The following is a 23,853-nucleotide window of genomic DNA, read 5'->3' on the forward strand; positions in this document are numbered from 1 at the left end:
GTTATCAGGCATCCAGGCTCCTCCTGTCTTCCTGTTCTGCTCAGGGTTGCCTCACAGTCCAAGATGATTGTTGGAGCTGCTGCCATCGCATCCGTATCCCAAGCAGTATACTTCCAAGAAGAAAGAAGGCAGGACGAAAGGGGCCCTCTCCCCAGTTAGCTTCCTCTCAGGAACCTTTGTGCAAGTCCTCTCCACGCTTTTGTTTACATCTCGTTGACTCATACCTAGTAATGTGGCTGCATTAATCTGCAAAGGGGCTGGGAGGTGTGGGTCTCAGATGGGCTTGTTGCCACCTGAGGTAACAGAGATTCTGTTACTGAGGAAGGGGAAAGGGATAATGGGTGGAGAGCAAGTGGTCTCTGCCCCAACAGATGACCTTGAAGAAAGACATTATAACACTGACTTTATAATACAATTTAAAATTTTTGAGAGATGTGAGTCCTTCCTGTATTATCTGGTTTTCCATAGCCTGTGGCCTAGAGAGTGCTACTGGGTGTCACTTCACTGTGTCTGACTCTGCGACCCCACGGACTGTAGCCCGCCAGGCTCCTCTGTCTGTGATATTCTCCAGGCAAGAGTACTGGAAGAGGTTGCCATTTCCTAGTCCAGGGGATCTTCCCGACTGAGGGATTGAACCTGTGTCTCTTACATCTGCTGCACTGGCAGGCAGGTTCTTTACCACTAGCGCTATCCTAGGACGCCTGGAGAGCTAATAACAGGGCTTTGGGAGGGGTCCATGGAGGATGCTTCCTGATGAGAGGGCAGGAAAGGTCTAGGATGGATGATCCCAGAGGGGTGATTTTGTTCTCAGAGGGCATTTGACAGTGTCCAGAGACTATTTTTGGTCATCATAACTGAGTTGAGCAGGGGAGCATCTTGTGGGCGGAGCCAGAGATGCCGCTAAACCTTCATAATGTACAGGACAGTTCTGCCCGCGTGCCCCACCCCCCATCCCTGCACCCAGATTGAAAAAGTGAAAGTTGCTCAGTCGTGTCTGACTCTTTGCGACCTGGTGGATTGTAGCCTGCCAGGCTCCTCTGTCCATGGGGTTCTCCAGGCCAGAATACTGGAGTGGGTACCTGTTCCCTTCTCGGGGGGTCTACCCAACCCAGGAATCGAACCCAGGTCTCCCACATTTCAGGCGGATTCTTTACCAGCTGAGTCACCAGGGAACCCCAAGAATACTGGAATGGGTAGCCTATCCCTTCTCCCGTGGCTCTTCCTGACCCAGGAATTGAACTGGGGTCTCCTGTATTGCAGGCGGATTCTTTACCAGCTGAGCCCCCACCAGGGAAGCTCCACAGAGAATGAGCTGGCCCCTAAACCAACCTCAGTCAATCGTGCTGAGGCTGAAAAATCCCGATTCACCAGTTTTTCAAAACCCCACATCTTCAGTAAATTGTGGGACAGTGATAATCTCAGATGTCACCGTCCATCCGGAGAGGTACCTGATTCTCCACCCAGGGCTTGTGTGGTCGGTCAGTCTTCTGAGAACAACTTTCAGCTTCACAGCCCTGCCCTGAGAGGCTGTCGGCTGAATGAACGAATAAATGAATGAGTGAATGAGCACGGGGCTGCCTCCAGAAAGAGGTGAGTCAGGCTGGATCAGCCCACATGCTTCCATCATGTTGTGAAAGCCGGCCCCGAGTGGCTCCATACAAGAACGGGCTCCTTGTTCCTGGATGATGCGATCTGTTGATCTGCCAAAGGGGCCCTGCCTCTCCCCAGGTCACCGACAGAGGCCCGTCTCCGCGCCGTCTCGCCGTGCGCAGGGTGCTAGGGTTATGCAGAGCCCTCCAAAAACCCACCCTTTGAAACGAAAGAAATTGGATCTTTAAAATCCCAAAATAGAGCGCTGAAGGGTACACATCATGTCTGCCTTCTCCTTTTTTCCTCTTTGTGGCAAAAGTGACTCAGAGTTTTTGGTCTGGATCCAGAGAGACCTGCGTGGCCTTTGGGGTGGGGGCAGGAGGGGTGTCATTTGATTGGGAATAACTCACCGTTTTAGTGCCTTGACTGGCTCAGCTGCCTGTCTTGCATTTCACAAGTTCTGGCATTTCCCAGCCCACCATCTCTGGCTTCTTTTTCAGCTTTTGGCCCAAGGGAAAGAGGAGGGGCCAGAGTTTATGCCTCGCCCAGATGGCACTGTCTTTAGTGGAACGTTTATGTGAGCTGAGCTGCATTTTCTTTGGGATATTTCACCAGAGTGTTCAGAGGGGCTGCCCGGGAGCTGGCTGTGGGTTCTTGTCTCGGCATCCTCGGGTGTTCACGCAGCTGTGTTGGGTACCACTGGTCAGAGTCAGATAGGTGCACAAGGGCTTCATGAGCTACTTCAGTCCTCCGTGGCCCCTTCCAGGGGGCACTCAATTTCTCCCCCTTCCCTGCTTCTCCCAGAGCCCAGGTACCCTGCAGACGTCAGACACTTTGTTCCTCAGTATCAGGTCGATGCCCTGGGCCAGAGGCTCATGGAGAAATGTTTTTGAAGCTTACTCTTGCTTGTTGTCTGCTCTTTGGGTGAACACAAAGGCCCGTGTCTCACCTTTCCTCACCATCTCCAAGAGGATACCAAGTCAATGCCCTTTCAACTCAGTTTCTCCCTATGTTCATCTCTAAATGCTACTGGAAAAGAGATTGTACACTTAATTTTTCCAGCCTGAGTTTGTCTCCTCTTTGACTTCCAATGGAATCGGCCTGGTATAATATGTCTCTTTCATGGTGAGACACATTCCTGCAGACTGGCTCAAGTGGTAGTGAATTCAGGCAGACTCCAAACATGGGGATTCTCTTCTAGACATGAATAAGTCTCCTTTCTCAGGGTCACTGGAGGATGAATCACCTGGCTGTATGTGGAGCCACATAGGAACCTAAGAATTAATCTGTTCATTTATTTACTCAGCAAATATTTATTGAACATCTGCTATATGCCAGGTACTGTTCAAGATGTTGGGACATAGCAATGAATAAGCTTTCATTCTAGCAGACAGACAATCAGCAATGAGCCAATGCATAAGATAACACTTATCGAAGGAAATCAGCAGGATTGATGGAGTGACAGTGAGGAGGCTCAGCTTTAAAAAGGCTGCTCGGAGAAGGCCCTGGATGTAGGCTGAGACCTAAAGATTCGGTTGCCAGCCATGAGAAGACCTGGGGGAAGAGCGTTCTAGGCTGGGGGAGTGTAAGTGCAAAGGCCCGGGGGTAGGAGTAAATTCAGTGTGTTTTAGGAGCAGCCTGGAGGCCCATGTGGCTGGACCAGCGTGGGGAGATGAGGTTGGTGACGTGGGCAAGGGCCAGATGGTGTAGGGTTTTGTAGACTGTGATGAAGCTTTTGGATTTTCTAAGTGCACCTTGGGGTTATTACATTTTAGAGACCAAAGAAAACTTTTCAAGGTGGTTTCTCCCAAGACCTTAGACTAGAAGGAAGAATTTCATGGTTTCTTCCAAGACCTTAGACTAGAAGGAAGAATTTCATTGTCCAAAGTCACCCAGCCGTAGGTGAAGGGATATTCATGAAAGTTGACATCTATTGAGTGCTTGCGACACGCTCTGTGTCACTGAAACCTCCCAGCAACCTAGTGAGGCTGTGTTATCATTAGTCCCATCAACAGATGAGGAAACTGGGGCCCTGAGATGTAAATGTCCTTCTCTGCTGTGATGGAGTCAGGGACCCATGCCAGGATGTAACCCCAGACAGTCTGGCTTCTCCAGGGTTCCTGCTCTTCATCTCAGGGTTACACTGGTTCTACCCAGGGAGGAGAACAGAGAGATGTGACGAGTACTCGCTTGGCTTCTTAAAGCAGCAAAAAAAAAAAAAAAAAAAAACCCAACAAAAAAAACCCCCAAACCCAAAGCTCCTTCCAAAGGTCGACTCTGAAAAGGCTTGCATATTTCAGTCCAGCACTTCCAGACTCATCTCCTAGGTGACTCAGTCGCTCCTTGGCCAGGAAAGAGAGTTGCTCAGGATGGGGGTGCCGGTGGGGAGCCGTGGCTGAGCAGACGTTTCTGTTGGGTGGACCAGAAGCTGGGGGCTGAGTGCACAGAGGGGTGGGTGGGGCCAGAGAGGGGAAAGTCGGTGTCTGGGTGGGCGGGGGCGGGGGTGCACACTGATCCAGTTTCTTTGTTCAAAGACCCCTGGGGGGCTCTGGGAAGAGGGCTGTGGGGCAGAGCACTGGGTCCTGAACCCCATTCGGCTCACGTGCCTGCCTCTGATCTCGCCACACTGTGTTCCCCGGCTTCCTCCGGGTTTCAAATGTGGACGTGGTAATTGGAAACAAATTTAGCGTGTGCCAGGCCATCTAGCCGCTCTCTTTAGTCGGCGTGCTTGCTGTGCGGTAGATGTGTCTGTTTTTAATTTCCAGTGATGCGAGAAATATAGAATGACTTGATTCTTAATTTAGAATACCGAGAGAGACTGACTGGTTTTGTTTTCGAGCCCGTGCAAAACGTCTCATTCTCTTTTTAGGGCTTGGTGTGCGATTTTTCAAAACGTGGCCCTGTGGAAGGGGTTGGGGGGGCAGATAGGGATCGGGGGATTAAGAGGCACAAACTACTACGTACAAAATAAATAAGCTACACGGATAGATTGTACAGCACGGGGAACAGAGCCAATATTTTATAACTATAAATGGAATATAACCTTTAAAATTTGTGAATCACTACACTGTACACCTCAGACTTATGTAACATGGTACAGCAATGATGCCTCGGTTGAAATAAAGTAAAATAAAACAGAATGTGGCTCTGGCAGAGACGCCTCTGGCCCCAGAGGTCTCCTGCCAGGCTGAAGACCGCCCTGGCCGGGGGCATCCCCCGCTTGGCTGAGAAAGCAGACAGAGGGCTCGGCCCCGTCACACCCTGGAGATGCTGCCACCTCTTTTTGGAGCAGGGGGAGTCCAGGTGCCAGTTGTCCAACCAGCCGAGTCCTGCCCACACTGAGCGGGACACAATGGTCTCTGCGGGCCAGGAAGATAATTGTGGTGCCCGCGTGGGCAGCGGAACCGCCCTGTGTCGTGGAGGAGGAGGGCAGGTCTGGAAGGATGACAGCCGCTCAAACTCTTCCCAAGGGGCTCCCCTCCCGGGGTCGTGTGCATGTCCAGCACCTGCGTGCTGTTCTAAGCACTCCAGAGGCCTCAGTGAGCAACATAGGGAAGTTGCTGATGCCCTAGTAGGGGAGGGGAAAAAAATCACATAAATACATCTCGGAGCGTCTGGCGATGATGAATCTCTGTTGCAACACAAAGCCACGGGTGGGTGGGTGAACTGTGAGATGGGCGTGGGCTGCCTTGTTGGGACGAGCAGTCAGGCAGAGCCTCTCTGATGGGAGGTCAGCTGGGGAGAGGCTTGAGAGAGCACGGGGATGAGCCCTGTGGGCATGGGGGATGAGCGCCCCAGGCAGAGGGAGCACTGCATGCCCAGACCCGGAGGCCGGAGTGTGATCGTGCTGCACGGCTTGTTGGAGGGCAGCAAGACCCCTGTGGCTGCAGCGGAAGGATCCGGGAGGGTGGGCCGGAGGTGGAGGGTCTTCTGAGCCACGTTAAAGACATTGGCTTTGTGATCTGAACTAGATGTTTGCCCTTGGCGGGGTTGGGGAGGGGGGGGGGGGTGTTGAGCAGAGAAGCGACAGGATAGAATGTACAATGGTTGTTGTTTTTCCCCAAATATTTATTTACTTGGCCACGTCGTGCCTTCGTTGTGTCCCGCGAGATCTTTCGTCCTGGCGCACGGACTCTAGTTCCGGCTCACGGGCTCGGCAGTAGCAGAGTGCGGGCTTCGTTGCTAAGCAGCTTGTGGGATCTTAGTTCCCAGATCGGGGATCCAACCCTTGTCCCCCGCTTTTCAAGGTGTAGTCTTAACCACTGGACCACCAGGGAAGTCCATCATGTACAGTTTTAAAGTACATTCTAGCTGCTTTGTGCAGGAGATCATGTGAAAAGGGGAAGAGACGGGCAAGATGGAAGCAGAGAGACCAGGAGGGAGGTTAAGGTAGCAGTCCAGGCAGGAGATGGGCCCAGTGAAGAAGAGTCTACGACAATGGTCAGGGCAAAAGTTGGTGGTAACTGGACTTGCGAGTCACTGGGTTTCCAACGTTGAGCCACCGAGACTTGCCGCTCCCCTGGAGGTGGTGTGTGGGTGCTTCTCTGCTGGTGTGGGCCCCCTCCCCTAGGCTCGAGGGGGCCCTGCTGGCACCTCTGCCTGCCCCTTCCTTTGCTGGCGGCCTCCGCCTTGGACTCCTGCTCCTGGGTTTCTGTGGGTGGGTGCTGAGTCCTCACTGTCTTACAGGATGGGATGGGCCAGGGCACATGCTTTTATGCCTTTATCGCTTTTGTTTCCTTCTTTGTGGCTTTTAAAAGAAATGTCCGGGTTTACAAAGGGAAAAGCTGAGGGGCTCACTTTGTCTGAATGGATTTTTGGCTTTTCTCTTCTTATGTTACACCTCCTTTTGTGTTGAACTGTAACCCACATATTGGGTTCAGGGGAGCTAAAACCATGGGGTCCGACTGAAGCCCAGTAGACATTGTAAAGTAAGGCCTGATTTCTTTTCTACTTTTATTTTGGATATACACTTACACACCACACATACACATAAACACATGTCCCTTCTCCATCCTAGAGACACAACAGATACATTCGTTCTCACAGTGATGTTTTATTTTGGAGATTATTCTATATCAGTATATAAACAGCTTCCTGAGGGTGCCCCATATGGTTGCCCAGCTTGTGCACTGCACAACTCGAGGGGTTGCCATTCATATTCACTGTGGTGCTGGCCCCCGGCATACTCATTCTTTTTTTTTAATAACAGCGTTATAGACCATGATGCACTGCTCCTGATGTAACTGGTGCTGTTCTGATGGACCTTTAGGTTGCTTCCAGTATTTTGCTGGTTTAAAGAGCGCTGTATTTAATAACCTTGTCATTAGTTTTTTGTTGCACATCCATGGGATAACCCACTCACTAGGAGCAGAATTACTGCAGCCAAGGGAGTGTAGTAATTTGTAATTTTGGCAGATAACTGCAAAATGCTCTGCCACAGGTTTGGGCACACCCTGTTTCTGCGGGCTCTGCTCTTAGGTTCCTGCATTTCCACCAGGTCAACTCTTACCTGGGTGACGCCCTTGTTCCGTCTTTTGTGTCAGTCGGACATGGAGCAGATGAAGGAAATATCCTTCCTGCCGTAGACGTGCGTTCAAATCTCTGCACTGCAGCTTGCTCAGGCATCTCTGAGCCTCCATTTCTTCTTCAGTAAAAGGGCAGTTAGTTGTTCACGGAACTTCAGGAGGATGGAAAGGGACCGGACAGGCAACAGTTAATTGGGCACCTAATTGTATCCTGCAACTATGGGAAGCACAACAAAGAAAACTGTTACTGGGAACCCCCACCTCATCCAGGGGGCAAGGGAAGACTCTTGGGAAATAATATTTGAGCCACAGTATGACTCGGAGTTAACTCGGAGAGAGGCTGCTTCTGAAAGGCCAGACGCAGGGAGCCCGTGGTGAGGGCTGGGGGCGTGTTGTTGGCTGGGGGCTGGATCACACGAGGGCTGGGGGCGTGATGTTGGCTGGGGGGCTGGATCGCACGAGGGCTGGGGGCGTGATGTTGGCTGGGGGGCCGGATCGCACGAGGGCTGGGGGCGTGATGTTGGGTGGGGGCCGGATCGCACGAGGGCTGGGGGCGTGATGTTGGCTGGGGGGCCGGATCGCACGAGGGCTGGGGGCGTGATGTTGGCTGGGGGGCCGGATCGCACGAGGGCTGGGGGCGTGATGTTGGGTGGGGGCCGGATCGCACGAGGGCTGGGGAAGTGATGTTGGTTGGGGGCCGGATCGCACGAGGGCTGGGGAAGTGATTTTGGTTGGGGGCCGGATCGCACGAGGTGGTGGTGGTGCAGCCAGCGGGGGCTGGGAGTTTAGAAAAGTCATTCCGGCCTCAGAACAGAAGATGATGTGTGAGGACCAGGCAGAATGCAGGGAAGCTCCTTAGGAGGCAAGCGGTGGTGTTTTGGATGGAAGTGAGGGATGGGGAAATGGTGATGGATTTGAGTGCCCTTCAGGAAATCACACTGATAGGACTTTGAGACGGAGCCACTGTGGAGGTGAGGTACAGGGAGGATTAGGGAGGAGGGATGAGTTAGGAATTTTAATGATGTTTTTAATATGTGCTCATTAGGTGGCTATGTAATGCTTGTTGGGACCACTGAGACCAGTACACTCATGGACTAGTTTTCTTGGTGTGTGTGTGTGTGTGTGATGGGAGTGCAGTTGGGGTAGCTCATGGACTACTTTTCCTTCTGTGTGTGTGTGTGTGTGTGTGTGTGTGTGATGGGAGTGCAGTTGGGGTAGTTCATGGACTAGTTTTCCTGGGGAGTGTGTGTGTGTGCGTGTGTGTGTGAGTGATGGGAGTGCAGTTGGGGTAGCTCATGGGCTAGTTTTCTTGGGGGGTGGGGTGTGTGTGTGAGTGAGTGTGACAGGAGTGCGGTTGGGGTAGCAGCTGTGTTCTGCAATTTTTTACATCTAAAAATAAAGGCAGAATTTGGGATCCATGTGTGTTTGTAACAGACCTTCGCCCCACGTGCTGTGTGGCAGTTGGGAATTACAGTGAAATATCCCCATGGGCTTTTTCCTTCTTTCACAATGTAATCTTTGAGGATGATACCAGTTTCCTAATATTCCAAATTCGACAAAAAAAAAAATGCTACTTAACATTGTTAAAATTTGATTTTAGTAAAATTCAAAACAGTTTCCTTGGCCAGTTGCCATTTTGAAAATCAATCCCACATTTTAGATTTGATGGCAGCCTCATGCATCTGAGAGTATTTAAAAACTCTGAACAGAGTTGATAGACGAATGGTTTTCAGGGAACTGTCATTTCTAGGTTCTCATTGCAACATTATATAAGAGGGAATGCTTGAGCAACCTAAATGCCCAACTGCAGGAGGCTTAAAGCTGTGGTCCAAACATACGATGAACATGAGGGGTGCAGGGAAGTTCAAAATTTAAGGTAGCACTCACTCTCAGGTACCCAGTTTGCATTTGCACAGCCCTGAGAGCCAGTGCCTCCTTAAATCGTGTGCCTGGGCACCTCACTAGTCTTGTGCCAATCTAAGCCCCGGGAGATTCTATACAGTCATTTGCGATTGTCCCATTAAACAGCATTTAGCGACAAAGGGCAATGGTCACACCATATCTAAAATAGAATCCCAGCTGTGCTTCCCTAGAAGCACCTAGAAGACGAGTGTGGAAAGACATATACCAAAATGCGTATTTATTTTGCATGAGTATTTTCTCTGTGTTGTTCTATTACTAAGTCATGGACAACTCTTTGTGACCCCATTGACTGCAGCACGCCAGGTTCCCCTGTCCTTCACTATCTCTCGGAGTTTGCTCAAACTCATGTCCGTCAAGTCGGTGATGCCATCCAACCATCTCATCCTCTGTCATCCCCTTCTCTTCCCACCTTCAATCTTTCCCAGCATCAGGGTCTTTTCCAATGAGTCAGTTCTTTTCATCAGGTGGCCAAAATATTGGAGCTTCATCTTCAGCATCAGACCTCCCAATGAACATTCAGGACTGATTTCCTTTAGGATGGACTGGTTTGATCTCCTTGCTGTCCAAGCGACTCTCAAGCATCTTCTATAATTCATATATTTTTATGTTGTCCATTTTTTTCTACAGTTTATGATGAGCCCTTATTACTTTCATAACAAGACAATGCAAGTATCATCGTGTACCAATGCCCTTTGATCTGGGCATCAGGAGAGTTAAGTTGCCCCTAAGAGTGGGCAGAGCTTGAATCTGGGGGTGAGGGTGGGTCTTATGAGCTTTCTCTGGGAAACTGGGGGTCTCTGAGATGCAGACACCATTCCTTGTATTCCTTGTTCCTTTGAGAAGGTGGGATGGACCCGCGTGTCTTAATAGACACAGTCTGAGATCTGGGAGCACCTGGAGGCAGCTGACAGAGAGGAGGTGGGTCTGGCCGCGTCCCTGCGGTTCCACCGATGGCTTTCGAGCTGTAGGTCATGAGCAAGTGGCTTAATCCCACTAAGCTTCAGCCCTCTCACCCCAAAAGAGACGGCCCTGCCTTTCCCTCTGGATGCTGCTGTGTGGGTGCAATCAGCTCTGACACCTGCCTGCCTGTGGAGCAGACCCTCGTGGTCAGAAGCACCCCCTTCTTCCTGGAATCTTGTTGACTGCCTGGGAAATTACAAGACGTGGGACACACTCGCTCTCACCTCGGCTGCAGCAAGTGGAGCCTCTTCTGCTTTGGAAGCTCGCTGACTTCGAGCTTCTGGGTTGCCGCGTCTGGCAGGCGGGCGTCTGCTATGGCTGGGAGGCCACCCTGCTTGACTAGTGCCCCTGAGATGACCTTATCTTTGGAGAAGCCTGAAAAGAGGCCTCAAGACCCTGGTCTTCCTCTAATGGGGGACCACAGGGTGTTTGGGACCTCAGGGGTGGGTCGTGCCTTCCCAAGACATCAAGCTCTATTTGCAAGACCCAATCACTCAGTTTTTGAAGAAGCAAGTAAATTGCTATATGTTCTTATCAAACCTCCAGAGAACTGGCAAGGCTCCCCCGGAATGCACATGCTCTGGGCACCTTCTGCCACCTTCTGGGGAGGGGGAGGGTGGAGAGGGGAGGGGAGGCTGTCTTTCGAGGTTAGGTGGTGTGGTCCTCCCAGCCCTCCACGTCAGGGGCTTTTCAGCTGCCCACAGAGACGAGGGGGTGAGTGCCTGGGTTTCACCACGCGCGAGCGTTTCGGGTTGCTTTTCGCGTGTTGAGTCTTTCACATTCTTTCTTCGCTCCTCCATTCAGTTCTGTCGTATCGCCTCCATGTTTTGGGTTGCATCATCCTCTGATGACAAGAAGTCTTGTTTCGTGGGCACCTCCTGTGTGCTGGGCTTCGGGGCCCTACAGAGGTCATCTTATTTAGCCTTCAAAGAGCCCTGGGAAGTGGGAGGTGATGTCCCTGTTTCACAGGAGCAAACGGAGGCTCAGCGAGGTGGGGTCGCCGCTCTGAGGTCACACAGCTGCTCGTAAGAAGCAGGGCCTGGATGGAGAGCTGTGTGTATCTGACCAAACATGAAATCCCTGCTCCCACCCTCTCTGGGAGGGGGAGCTCACGCGGGTGAGGCGGGCTCCGTCGGCGCACATGGCGTCAGCTAGTCCAGCTTAACCAGGGGTTGCTCCGAGACCTGGAGAGTTCCTGCTGAAAGCAGCAGGTTCCTCTCTCAAGAAGCAGCATTATTTGTTTTGGTTGCTGTTGCCCGTTTCTCTGCTTCCCTCCCTCCGCCTGCCTCCCCCGCTTCTTGTTCAGCAGGAAGAACATTCTGGATCTTATCATTTAGCACTGGCTTGTGTCTCCTTTGAGAACCCAGTCTGCTCTTTCTGACCCGTAGCCGTAGATGATAAAGCAGCTGTGAACCCACCAGATGGCAAGGACACAGACAGCACCCTGTGGAAATGGACTTAGAGCCTGGAGGTCCAGAGCACCCTGCCCTGCCCTACTCTAACAGTGCCCACTGAGGTGCACTGCCAGAACCTCGCCAGTCTCAGTGCCCTCATGTATAGAATGGGCCCATCCTGCCTAGAATTGTTGCCACATGTGTGAAACGTGGAGTCTGGTCCTTGGCCTTGCGGGCAGCGTATGCTTAGTCACCGCACTGTTGTTGATGGTGGCCATTGACTCTTAGTGATCACGCTGAGCAAAACAAGCACACTTCCTTCTACCAAGGACTTCCTGTTCAAGTGGGAAAGAGAGATGCTGAGCAAATTCACAACTAGCAAGACAACGTCAGGTGGTAACGAAGGGACTATTCCAGGGTGTGTTAGTGAACCTTTAAGATCCCCTTTTCTGGAAAAAAGAGACCCGGCTTTTAGCATTTGCTGATCTCTGTGGATGTCCTCACCATGGTTGGTTTCAGGCTATCAAAATGATGTCTGGTGGCTCTTCAAAATTCCTGGAAGTTTAACCAACTGACTCTTGCTAGTCTGAAAGAGCTGGCTCCAGCACTGGGCATATGTAAACAGTGGTGGTTTGGGAGAGACCTGAAGATCTGAGAGCTAAAAGTACCAGTGGAAGAAGAGTATGCGAGCCGAGAAGATGGCCATGCAGAGGCCCTGAGGTTGGAGAGAGCTTGGTGTGCGCAGGGAACACGAGCTTGGCTGGTGTCGGCAGGAGCGTAATGGGGGGCAGATAGGAAGACAGAGGCTGGGCTGTTGGCAGCCTTACAGACAGACCATGGCATCAAGTTTGAATTTTATTCTCCGGTCACAGGAAGTCTTTAGAGGGTTGTAAGCTGGAGGGGGCGGTGGATGTCTGGGTCCGATTTGCATCTTTTTAGGGCTCAGTGGGCGGTTCTGTTACACACCGGCAGGAGGTCATCGAGAGAGCAGCAGCAGTCACTGGGCAGGGGGAGGCGGTGGTGACCTGATTAACATGCCGCTGGGGAGGGGGGGAACCAGAGGTGGCTCGACTCAGAGTCGTGGGGCTGTGACAGATTCCATCTCCCTCTGTTCTCTGGCTATTTACCCTGAATGCACGCAGCCTGTGATTTCTGCTCTTAGGTCATGGGGAGGCGGACGGAGCCTCAGACCATTAGGGTCACTATCTATGCCAACTACTTTCCTCCTTGATTCTGACTGGTTCTGTAATTACCACCTCCTGAGAAATCCAGAACAGCAGGTGAGGAGAGATGTTTATCTTGGGTCCAAATGCCAGGCAAGATCAACAACAGCAGAACCTCTTCTGGACACTGCCCTTCTGTGATTTTTGTCTGCATCAGTACCTTGTTCTGCAATTTGCGTGGGTGGGGGTGGAAAGATAAGACTGACGGCATTTCCACCTTTGCCCAAGGGTGCTTCTCGGGTGTATATCGGACACGTATGTAAATGTTGTGGGTGTCAGCTTGTCGGCTCATGAAGAAGGTTGCCATCTGGCCCTGCTCCACCCTGAGCTTGCCTCTTGGTCTAGAGCTTAGAGGGGCACGAGAGATGCTATCTTTCTGGACTGGCATCGTCCGGTAGGACTTTCTCGAGGATGAAAACGTCCTGTTATCTTGCCATCCATCGTGGTAGCTGCACTTGTGGCTCCTGGGTGCTTGTCATGTGTGGCTCGTGTGAGAAACTGACTTCTCAGTTCACTTTTTATGTGATCTGCTGTCTTGAACAGCAAAATTCTAGACCACGTGTGATCATCTATTGCCCTGGAGCCCTGGGTTTATAGTTGACTAGACAGCCCACTGAACCCTTGTACAGCTCTGTGGAGTTGTGAGTGAGCTGTCACTTGTCACAACCCCGCTTCCTCCCAGTTGCAGAGAAAGGGCAAAGTGGCAGAAAGAGTGCGGGATTTTCCCCACGCCTCTCAGCTGCGGAGTGGCCACATAGGAACCTTGCTTCTAACTCTTAGCTCAGCATCCTTTTCTCTTTTCTGATGTATAATTTTCAAAAACCAGTGTTAAATTTCACAGGTTTCCAGGCAGCTCTTCTGCCTGTAACTTTGTGGATCAAGTTAAAGTCCTCTTTGACCTTGACCTCAACCTTGATCTTCTCCTCCATCCCTGGAAGTGATCATGGTATGGTCATTTTGGAGCACATCTGTCCACACCTTTTGCTCTTGTATTTACATGAGTATAAATGAATGGATCAAAAGCATGCAGCATTAAAAATAATAAGTGGTATCCTGCTATGCATATAAAAAAATTTTTTTTTTTACAAGTTGCTTTTGTCTTTCAGTAGTATGTCTTCAATCTTCCTGGGCAAGGTCATAGATTCCTACCATACTGTTTTTTTAAACTGTTGCAGTCTTTCATAGCCAGGACATGTTATATTACTCAGAAGCCTAACTGATGAAACGAGGTTCATCTACTCTGTTCGTGTTAGTAACCATTTTCGTGCTTACCTCTTGTATGCAGATTTCATCTAGGGTATATCCTGAGAAGTGGATTTATTAGGTCATAGGGAATATGTATTTTTAATTTTAATAGCTGCTACTTGAAAAATAGTTAAACCATTTACGTTCTTATCAGCTTCAGGAGAGTGTGTTCTCACGGCCTCCAGAATACCTGATATTATCAAATATCTACGCGGGTGCTTCTCTAGTGGGTGAAACATGATACCGCATAGTTGTTTAATTTGTATTTTCCTGTTTACAAGGCAGGTTGAACGTCTTTTCTATTCTGATGGTCATTCGTTTTTCTGTGAGTCGCCTGTTCAAACCTGTTGTCTGTTTCGCTGTTGGGTTGTTTTTATTGACTGATTTAGCAAATTGCCTTAGAATGCCTGCCACGTGCCAAGCATTGTTCCAGGTGCTAGAGATTCCGTGGCAACTTCAATCGACAGACATCCCTGCCTGCAAGGAGGTGATAGTCCAGTTGTAGGAGAAAGACCTAAGCAAAAGGAACTGAGAAAATAGATAGGATGTTTTATGGGATGAAAAGAAGGGGAAGAAGTTAGGGAGAGCCACTGGGGGTAGGACTCGATTTTAAATAGGATGGCCAGGAATCTGGTCCTTTACTTACTCATTTGTAGTCATTCTTTTGTTTAAAATATTCATTTATTTGTTTATGGCTCTGTTGGGTCTCCACTGCTTCTCACGGCGGGCGGGGGCTGCCCTGTAGCTGTGGCGCGTGGGGCTCCTCCCTATGGGGCTCCTCACTGTGGCAGCCTCTCTTGTTCCAGAGCCCGTGGGCTCAGTTACTCCATGGCACACAGGATCGTCCAGGACCAGGGACTGAACTGGTTTCCCCTGCATTGCAGACTCACCTGCTGGACCTCTGGTGAGAAGGTCACCAGAGGTGAACTACCCCACCCCCTTTCTTTCCCCCAGGAATAAGAACACTGAGCATCTGTGGTAGGTGTTAGGGATAAAACAAGGAACATAAACCTGGTCCCTGTGTTTTGGAACTTAGAACTGTTTTTTGTTTGTTTGTTTGGTGCTAAGCTTTCCTGGAGGGGTGTTCTCTAGCGTCCCAAGGTGGCTATGGAAACTCACGGATGGCTATGATTGTGCCTTTTGGCGTGTTTGTAAAACTTAACTTCTATGTGAGCTAATGGTGTTTTGCAAGTGTCCAGTACCCACTTCTTAAAACTTAAAAAGTTTGCAGTTTAATCTTCTACATTCCTCTGTGGAACCACTGCTGTCCCTGAGCTGAATTAATCTAGGGGGAATATTTGTTGCCATCTAAGAGTTAATACAGTGTTTATTGATTTCATTTATTTACTTGTTTTAGGCTTTCTTCTTTCTTCTCCCGTCCCCCACTCCTCACTAGATTCTAAGTTCCAAAATGCAGGGACCAGGTCTCTATTCCTTGTTTTATCCCTAACACCTACCATAGATGCTCAGTGTTCTTATTACTGGGAGAAAAGGGGGGTGGTTCACCTCTGGTGACCTTCTCACCAGAGAAGTCCCCTCTGTAGGCATACTTTACATATTAATCCTTTGCCTATTATACGTTACACATATTTTCTTCCAGTCTTTAATTCTCTTTTAACCTCGATGACAGTACTTTTGCCTTGCTCTTTTTTAAAATTATGAAATTTGACTTGTTAATTGAAATATAGTCATATAAAAGTTGAAAGTTCCTTCTTCTGCTCTTTCCAGGCAACCACTGTCAAGAGCTCTGGTTTATCTTTTCCAATTATTTTCTGTTCTCACTACCATCTCCGTGACCCCAGTCACCAGTGAAGCATAGTTTCTGGCTGTTTCTCCATAAATGCAGCTCTGATCTATCAGATTCTTTCTCAAGCTGCTTAATATTCATTTTTAGAGAGGATCCCTGTAATTGATCCAAGCATTCCCCTCTGACTGGCATTCAGGTGGTGTCCAGTTCTCCATCACTCTAGACTCAGCAGCAGTCCTGTGTCCTCTCTGCCACTCCGGTGTGTCTCTGGTCTTTTCTGTCTGTTGGGACTCCAGCCACCATTGCTGTTGTTCAGTCGCTCAGTCGTGTCTGACTCTTTGAAGCTCGTGGACTGTAGCCCACCAGGTTCCTCTGTCCAGGGGACTGTCCAGGCAAGAGTACTAGAGTGGCTTGGCACTCCCTTCTCTGGGGCGTCGTCCCAGCCCAGGGATGGAACCCGCATCTCCTGCACTGGCAGGCGGATTCTTGACCCCCGTGTGTTAATGGTGCTGTAACAGTTGGTTTTGTTTTCTCACCGTCAGCTCCACGGCTACATGGAAAACAAGCCCCTGGGGCTTCAGATCTTCATTGGGACGGCCGACGAGCGGATCCTTAAGCCCCATGCGTTCTACCAGGTACATCGAATTACAGGGAAAACCGTCACCACCACCAGCTACGAGAAGATCGTGGGCAACACCAAAGTCTTGGAGATTCCACTGGAGCCGAAAAACAACATGAGGGCAACGTAAGGCCGGGGGCGAGGGCGCCAGGTCCTCACAGGGAGGGGGTGGGCTGCGAGGCCGAGGTGTGGGCTTGACTCTGTGGAATCGATGGGAGCAGCTTGATGGGGTCCCCAGTCTGTGATGGACCCACAGAAATTGCTGTTTTAAAAGTTTGCACCTGAAAAGCTCTAGACCCTGATATTTTTCAGGTGTGTTGAGAGGAAGGCTGCTTACCCACCTTTAGATGGTGTTGTTCGGAATGAGGCTAAACTTATTTTTATGAAAAGTATTTATTTGACTTAAAAATCATTAAGTAATAATGCAGGTAGGTCTAACCTCACGGGGCTAATGTGCATGTTGCTAAAATGTTGGAAACATTGCACCCATGTGTTGGAGTGTAAACAACTTTATTCGAGACTAATCTCAAACTTGAGAACTGCAAGCAGCCTACGAAGAACTCCCAACTGTTAACCTTTTCCACGTTTGCTTTATGACTCTCTCTCCCCATCCCTCCGTTTTTTCCGGAGCCAGCTGAGAGTTAGTTGCAAACGTTATGCCTTTTTTACAGCAAGGTGCATGCGTCAGATTCAAGGTGTTTGCTGGCGATACACTGTTCTTACTATCGCATAGTCCATAACCAATTTCCCCCAGTTGCGTGTTTGAGTTTTTTCAGATACTTTTGAGAGGAGAACAGCTGGCATGCAGAATCTCCCTAGAGAAGTAACTTCCCCTGGGGAGTTTCCCTAATTGCTTTGTGTTAAGACCCCCCACTGTGGTCTTAATTCCTGGCTGAACAACTTACCCGTATATTGCGGTGGCCCACTGTGGGTGACCTCCAGCTCCTTGAGATGGTCGGTGGTCAGTGGGTTCTCTCCTCTCCGGCAGCATCGACTGCGCCGGGATCCTGAAGCTGAGGAACGCGGACATTGAGCTGCGGAAAGGCGAGACGGACATCGGGCGGAAGAACACGCGCGTGAGGCTGGTGTTCCGAGTGCACATCCCCGAGGCCAGCGGAAGGATCGTCTCCTTGCAGACGGCGTCCAACCCCATCGAGTGCTGTAAGTTGGGTTCTGGGCAGGGCGGGTCTGTGGCAAGTGCAGTGGACACGACCTTCCGCCCCGGGCCTTGGCGCCTGGGCAAGGTGCCCTGCAAGACTGTGCAGGGCCCACGGGGATGAACGGCGGCCCAAGTTGACCAAAGGGGCCAGAGGCCGAGCACATTTCAGGGTTTCTCTATGCTTTACTTGTGGAGGGTTTCATGTGAAAAATAATATGGCTGAGAAGTGGCCCACAGCTTGGTTGAGAAGATTTGAAGTGTATAACATGTTGGGCTGGTCTCAAAAAGGGCAGATGCAGTTGGAGTGAGTTGGCTGTACTGAGGGTCGTCTTGCTGGTCCTCTTCTCTTCTTTCAGTAGAATAATAGCATCATCACGGTGGCTCTCGCTTACAGAATGGTGACTCCGCCGGCCACTAGGCTGAGCGTTCAGTGTGCACTCTTCCTGTCCTCGTGCCCTTTTAGAGAAGAAGGATGGAGATGAGGGGCTGGGTGACTTGTCCCAGCAGAGTGGGCTTTGAGCAGGAGCTTTGGTACACAGGAGCCAGGCATCCCCATCACCCTCAGTCCATCCGGGTATTTCCTGAGAATCTGCTCACTGTCTCGTGCTGTACTGAGGGCCTGCAGATGAGTGTGATGTTTTCTCTGTCCTTCATGAGCACGTGGTCTGGTAGAGATAAAGATACCCAGACAAAGATGCAGGAGACTTTCAGAATCCTCTATGGGGACAGGGGCCAAGATCTGCCGTTTGACAAGGCTCTGAGCAGAGACCTGGCCCAGCTCCCCCAGGCTTCAAAAAATGAAACTGTTCTGAGCTCATTCTTAGGTACTTTGGGCAAGTTTGTTGTTGGATTTTGTAGTTAGACCTGACAAAACTCACCGTCAGCTCAGCTTCTGAGCGTTTAGAAGTCATTTTAAAAAGCATAAAGAGGGAAAGATGTAAACATTGTTACAGAAACAAAAGCTGTTTATATAACTTTTGAAGTCTTGTTCTTCTGAGAATTTGTTTTTTATGTTAGAATAGTGTTCCATATTCAGTTACGTTTCAGGGTTTTCTCCCCCTTTTTTACTGGACATTTTACCATAATTAGGTGTCACAAAATCAGCTCCCTACAGAGACCAGGGAGGTGATGGACATGAGTGTGGTGGGTTGTGGGGTCAACAGTAGGTGTGGTGGAGACTGGGGGCCAGGATGGCACGTCGGCCGCCTCAGTCGGCTGCTGTTACTCAAACCCAGCCGGCGTTTTCATGTGGGAGTGTCGACTCAGTGTGGCCAAATCTTCTGATTTTTTTTTAAAAAAGATAAACCTATAATCTCATGATTTTTATTACTGGAGTATAATTGTTTTACAGTGTGTTCATTTCTGATGAACAACAAAGGGAATCAGCTGTAGGTGTACATATGTCCCCTCCTTTTGAACCTCCCCCCGCCCCCTGCTTCCTCCCACACCTCTAGGTCATCACGGAGCACAGGGCTGAGCTCCCTGTGTTACACGGCATCTTCCCACGAGCCATCTTTGTTACACACAGTACTGTATTTATGCCAATTCTACGCTCCCAATTCATCCCTGATTTTTTAAAAGCAGCAACAAATACAAAACACTCTGCGGGTCAGCTGAGGACTGCACATGGCTTAGACTCATCAGAAGTAGTCTTAATCAAACACCCATGAGCAAAGGGAAAGGATGAATATTTTACGCAGAATGCGTTGAGGAAGACTGGCCTTCAGCCAGCATGGGGACCGGGTGGACCCGCTTTGAGAGAGGAGCTGGGACTTGGTCTCGATCGGTCCTCGGAAGAGGAGGAAGGAGGCCTGTGGTCTTTCCCCAGGCTGGTAAGTCAGGGTGGGAGTCAGGCTGGATCTGGTGGTGAGTCTGTGCTCTGATGTTAGAGAAGAGAGACCCAAAGGCAGACAAAAAGGAAAAACAAGTGTTTGAAAAACATCATCTCAGAAGCCCTGGAATTCCCCTCCTCTCCCCAGCAGAGCCCGCCCTGGGCCCCCAAGTGCTGGTCACGGTGGCTGCCCCGCCCTGCTCTTGGTTTTGAACATCTCAAGATGTTTGGGGAAGGAAACTCAGGCTCTTCCTCGGTGATTGGGGGATTTTGAGAAGATAAGGTCTCCCCTTTCTGGCAGATGACTCAGTCTTCAGGATGGGGCTGTGGTTTTGCAGCAAGGTGGGGAGCCGGAGGGACCATTGACAGGAGCCCCGTCCCTCTCCATCTCTGGGTCCTTCCAGTCCCTTTATCTCCTGTCAGCCTGAGATTTTTAAGGATCGTCACTGACTGCACGCACCTCCCCAGGGTGTTAAAAAGTAGTTTGAACTTTGAACAGGGCATTTTTTTTTTCTCATAAAAATGCATTTGAGTGATTCACCTACTGTGCTTTGACAGATAAAGAAACCGAGACTTTGTTGGTAAGGTGATGCATTCGTTTTTACTCGGTCTCCAGCTTTCTAGTTCTCTGAAATGCCTGCTTTGGGTTCTGTAACACCCGCCCTTCTGGCAAGACCAAGCAGAGCTACTGGTGGACTGCTTTCCCTCTCACAGAGGGAGACAGAATCCTCTGCCGCTTCTGTCTCCTCCTCTGCTCTGTTCTCCTGGATCGGCACCTGGCAGTTTCGCCAACATCTATGGGCTAATTGGCTCCCCGTTCATTTGGTTCTTAGGGGTGCATACAAAATTTATTGACAAAACAGCCCGTGACATGGATCAGCACCGTGCGTCCATGCCAGTTCTCTTCAGTCGTGTCTGACTCGTTCTGACCCCGTGGACTGTAGCCCACCAGGCTCCTCTGTCCATGGGATTGTCCAGGCAAGATTACTGGGCTGGGTTGCCATGCCCTCCTCCAGGGGATCTTCCTGATCCAGGGACCCAGCCCACATGGCTCACGTCTCCCGCATTGGCAGGCGGGTTCCTCACCACTGGCAGCACCTGCGAAGCCCTGTATCAACACGGTGTATGTACTACAAAGATTTCTTCACTAATTGATTTCATGCACACTCTTCGGGGAAGGTGAGCTGGTAAGGAAAACACTTAGTGGGCTGCTGCTGATTTGCAGGGTTAACTTACTGACTTTGGAGGAATCTTTACTATGGGATGGCTCAGGGATCAAGGGTGATTTCTCAGAATCTAGTGGAAAAGTCTCGAACAAGACCCTGGAGGCCACTCTTTAGAAAGCGGAGTTACTTGCTGGAAAGGCAGGTCCTTCTGTCTCTTTTCTGGCCAGCGCGGCTGAGGCCACGTCTCACCTGTGCCCAGACAGACGCCCTGTTGTTCCCTAGCCTCGTTTCCACCTGCTCTTCGGTGCTGCCAAGGAGGTCTTTTGGGTTTCCTCCCCTCTTCGCAGCAGAGAGACTGTTTTGAACCTTCTTGGGTCTCCCAAGCTCTGGAGGCCACCCCCACCCTCGCCAGGCAGATAACCCTCCTCCCACTCGCAGGAGAACGTGGAAGAGGTCAGAAGGGAACGCCCTGCCTTGCCCAGCAATAAGCCTCCACACGGTCGCAGCTGTGGGCAGCCTTCCCGCGTCGGGCCCCTTCACGTGGGACAGTTCTCCTTCCCCTCGGGTTGCTCCGAGCTCTCAGCTTCAGCTGCAAGTTCCCTGTGATGGAGGGACCCATGCTGTCCGTCTTGTGTGAGTTCCCAGGACGGGTGAAGCCAGATACCACCGCCGGGGAGCCTTCCATCGACAGACATCGATTCTCAGGGATCTGGAGCGCACAAGCCTGGAATCAGCATGTCGGCAGGGGTGGTCCCGTCTTGGAGGCTCTGGGGAGACTGTTCTAGGCCCCTCTCCTGGCTTCCGGTGGGGGCCAGTGGTCACCCTCATTCCTCGGCTTATAGACGCATCACTGCAGTCTCTGCCGCCGTCTTCATGCAACCTCCTCTGCACGCGCCTCTCTGACTCCTGTGAGGTCACTGTCATTGGGTGTCAGCATCCCCACTCCAGGATGACTTCGTCTGCATCCTCGTTTACATCGTGGAAGGCTCCGTTTTCAAACAAGGGCGAATTCTGACTTCGGGGTGGATGGGAAGCTTTCTCGGCTTCCCTCTCCTCTCTGCTCTGCAGTTCCCAGATCCGCCGGGATCTTCCTCCTGCTCCCGGGGTTCTGCCTGCACTGCCCCTCTGTCCAGAACACTAGTTCTTGGTCTTAGCTGCGTGTTGGAATCACCTGGGAACTTGTAAGAAAAAATACGATGCCCACATCTGAATCAGAAACTCTGACTCAGTTGGTCTGCAGGGAGGTCTGGGCCTGGAGACTTTTAGAGGGGCCCGGTGATTCTGACTCGCTCCACCCCGCACCCCCATGAAGTTAGACACCCACCGCCGTGGCCCTCCCCCACCCTTCCACTACTCAGTTAACCCTCGTTTGTCCAAAGCCCCTGTTTAGACAGGCCCCCATAAAGGGCAATCTTGCCCACACCCCACAGGGTTCAGGGTTCCCCTCTGTATTTGCTGACACCTAATTTACCTGTCAGTCTCTCAGTTAGGGTTAGGGACCAGTGGGGTGTCAGTCAGGGCCTGGCACACAGCAGCTGACTCTAGAATGTTTGTTGAAAAATTGAAAGCATGACGACAAGCATCCCCAGGCTGCTCGGCGGGGTGGAAGGGCAGCGAGGAGACAGAGTGGACGCGCCGTGCGTCCTGGGCAAGCCTCCCTGGGCTTTCTCCCTGCGGGCCGAGGGGCCTCTCTGGTCACCACAGCCATCCCCACCGGGCCGGGCCCGCCCCGTGCAGAGTGCAAGCTCCCTTGCTCATTCTGCAGGAGTTGGGGGTGTGGGTACGAGGTGTGGACTAGAAAATGGCTTTTCTCATACACTGTTTTCAGTGTCTCTCTTGTGGCACAAATCTCTCTCTCCGAGGTGTAATTCAGATGCGCGAGATGGCGCAGACGCGGTGGGTTCTGACAGATGTGCACACCCATGTGACCGCCACTCGAGCAAGATCAAGGGCGTTTCCCTCCACCCCTGAAGGCTTCCTCCTCCCCCACAGCCATCGCCCCCTCCCCAGCCCCCCCACGCAGGTAACCACTGTTGCGGTTTCCGTCACCTCCGTGGGCTTTCCTTCTCCCAGAACTTTGTGTCACGGGCTAGTACAGCGTGGCCTCTTCTGTCTGGTTGGTTTTACTTAGCAGGATGTTTTCTGAGATCCAGTGCTGTTATTGCGTGACTTGGTGGTTCTCTCTCTCTTTTTTAATTGCTGAACAGTATTCAACTGTGTGAATGTAACAATTGTTTATTTACCACTGGTAGACATTTGGGCTCTTTCTGGGGTTTGAGGATCATGCATAAGGCAGTTGTGAACATTCTCCTTCAAGGCCCTTGTACACAAACACTTTCTTTTCTTTTGGGTGAATACCCAGAAATGAAATTGCTGGGTCATGGGGGAAAGTGTATGTTTCAATGTGTGTGTTTTCCAAATCATTTTACACTCCGTACCAGGGCATCTGGGAATCCCACGTGCTCTGCATGCTCCCCAGTACTTGGCTCTGTCGGTCTTTGGAATTACAGTCTTACCGGTGAGTGTAAGATGGTGTCTCATTGCGCATAACCCATCGTTTGCATCTCCCTGAAGGCTAATGTTGCTGGCCCCTAATCTGTGTGCTTATTGGTTATCTTATGTCTTCTTCACTAAAGTCTTAGTTCAAAGATTTTGTTCATTTTTTTATTGGGTTACTCATATTTTTACTTTTTTAATTTTTGACTGAGCCACGATGCGTGGCTTGCAGGATCTTCGTTCCCTGCCCAGGATTGGACCCACACCCCCTGCATTGGAAATGGAGTCTTAACCACTGGATAAGTGAAGTCCCTTGTATTTTCATTTATGCATTGTCAGATTTATGTATTATGAATATTTTCCCCCAGTCTGTAGCTTGCCTATTTATTTTCTCAATTGTGCTGTATTGAGAGGATCAATATTTTATTTTTATGAAGTCTTAATTTATTCTCTTCTTTGAAGATTACTATTCTTTACATTCCCCTAGGAAATCTCTGCCCATTTGATGATAACAGACACACTCTCTTCTGGTTTCTTCTAAAAGTTTTTTGATTCTGGCTTTTATTAGTAGATTTAGGGATACAAACCGTCTCAGATCTATTTTTGTGTGGGGTGTGAAGTAAGGTCCAGTCCCATCATTTTCCATATGGAAATGCAATTATTTCATATGCCGTTTTCTGAAAGAGCGTAGAAAACCTGCCTGTTCCTCCCTCGCCACCTCTCCCTTCCCCTCCACTTCACTCCCGAAGTCTGACGTGGGAGGTGGGTGATCGCACGGCAGCGCTTTGTGGGAATCCTTAGAATGAGGGAGACCAGACGGGCAAACTGATCGCACTTTGCTTCATGAATCAGAGATGCTGTCTTGTCCATCTGCCCCGCCAGAAGCCAGAATGACCCACATGATTCTTATGGGCTCCTTCATGTTATTCTTGAATTAAAACCGTATTTTGTTGTTCCTGCTATTCAGCCGCTAAG

The 23,853-nt window shown here is 50.5% G+C and overlaps 1 protein-coding gene across 5 annotated transcripts in view; it reads left to right on the forward strand.

The window, feature by feature from the left end:
* NFATC2 (nuclear factor of activated T cells 2) overlaps window positions 1-23,853 on the forward strand; it is a 164,544-nt gene that overhangs the window by 70,719 nt on the left and 69,972 nt on the right. For all 5 annotated transcript variants that reach the window (XM_027558259.1, XM_027558257.1, XM_027558258.1 and 2 more), the window contains exons 4-5: window positions 16,150-16,352; window positions 17,215-17,387. In XM_027558259.1, the coding sequence (XP_027414060.1) occupies window positions 16,150-16,352; window positions 17,215-17,387 (376 nt within the window). The remainder of the gene's footprint in view (window positions 1-16,149; window positions 16,353-17,214; window positions 17,388-23,853) is intronic.

This window comes from Bos indicus x Bos taurus, chromosome 13 (genome assembly GCF_003369695.1).
Source record: "Bos indicus x Bos taurus breed Angus x Brahman F1 hybrid chromosome 13, Bos_hybrid_MaternalHap_v2.0, whole genome shotgun sequence".
NCBI lineage: Eukaryota > Metazoa > Chordata > Mammalia > Artiodactyla > Bovidae > Bos > Bos indicus x Bos taurus.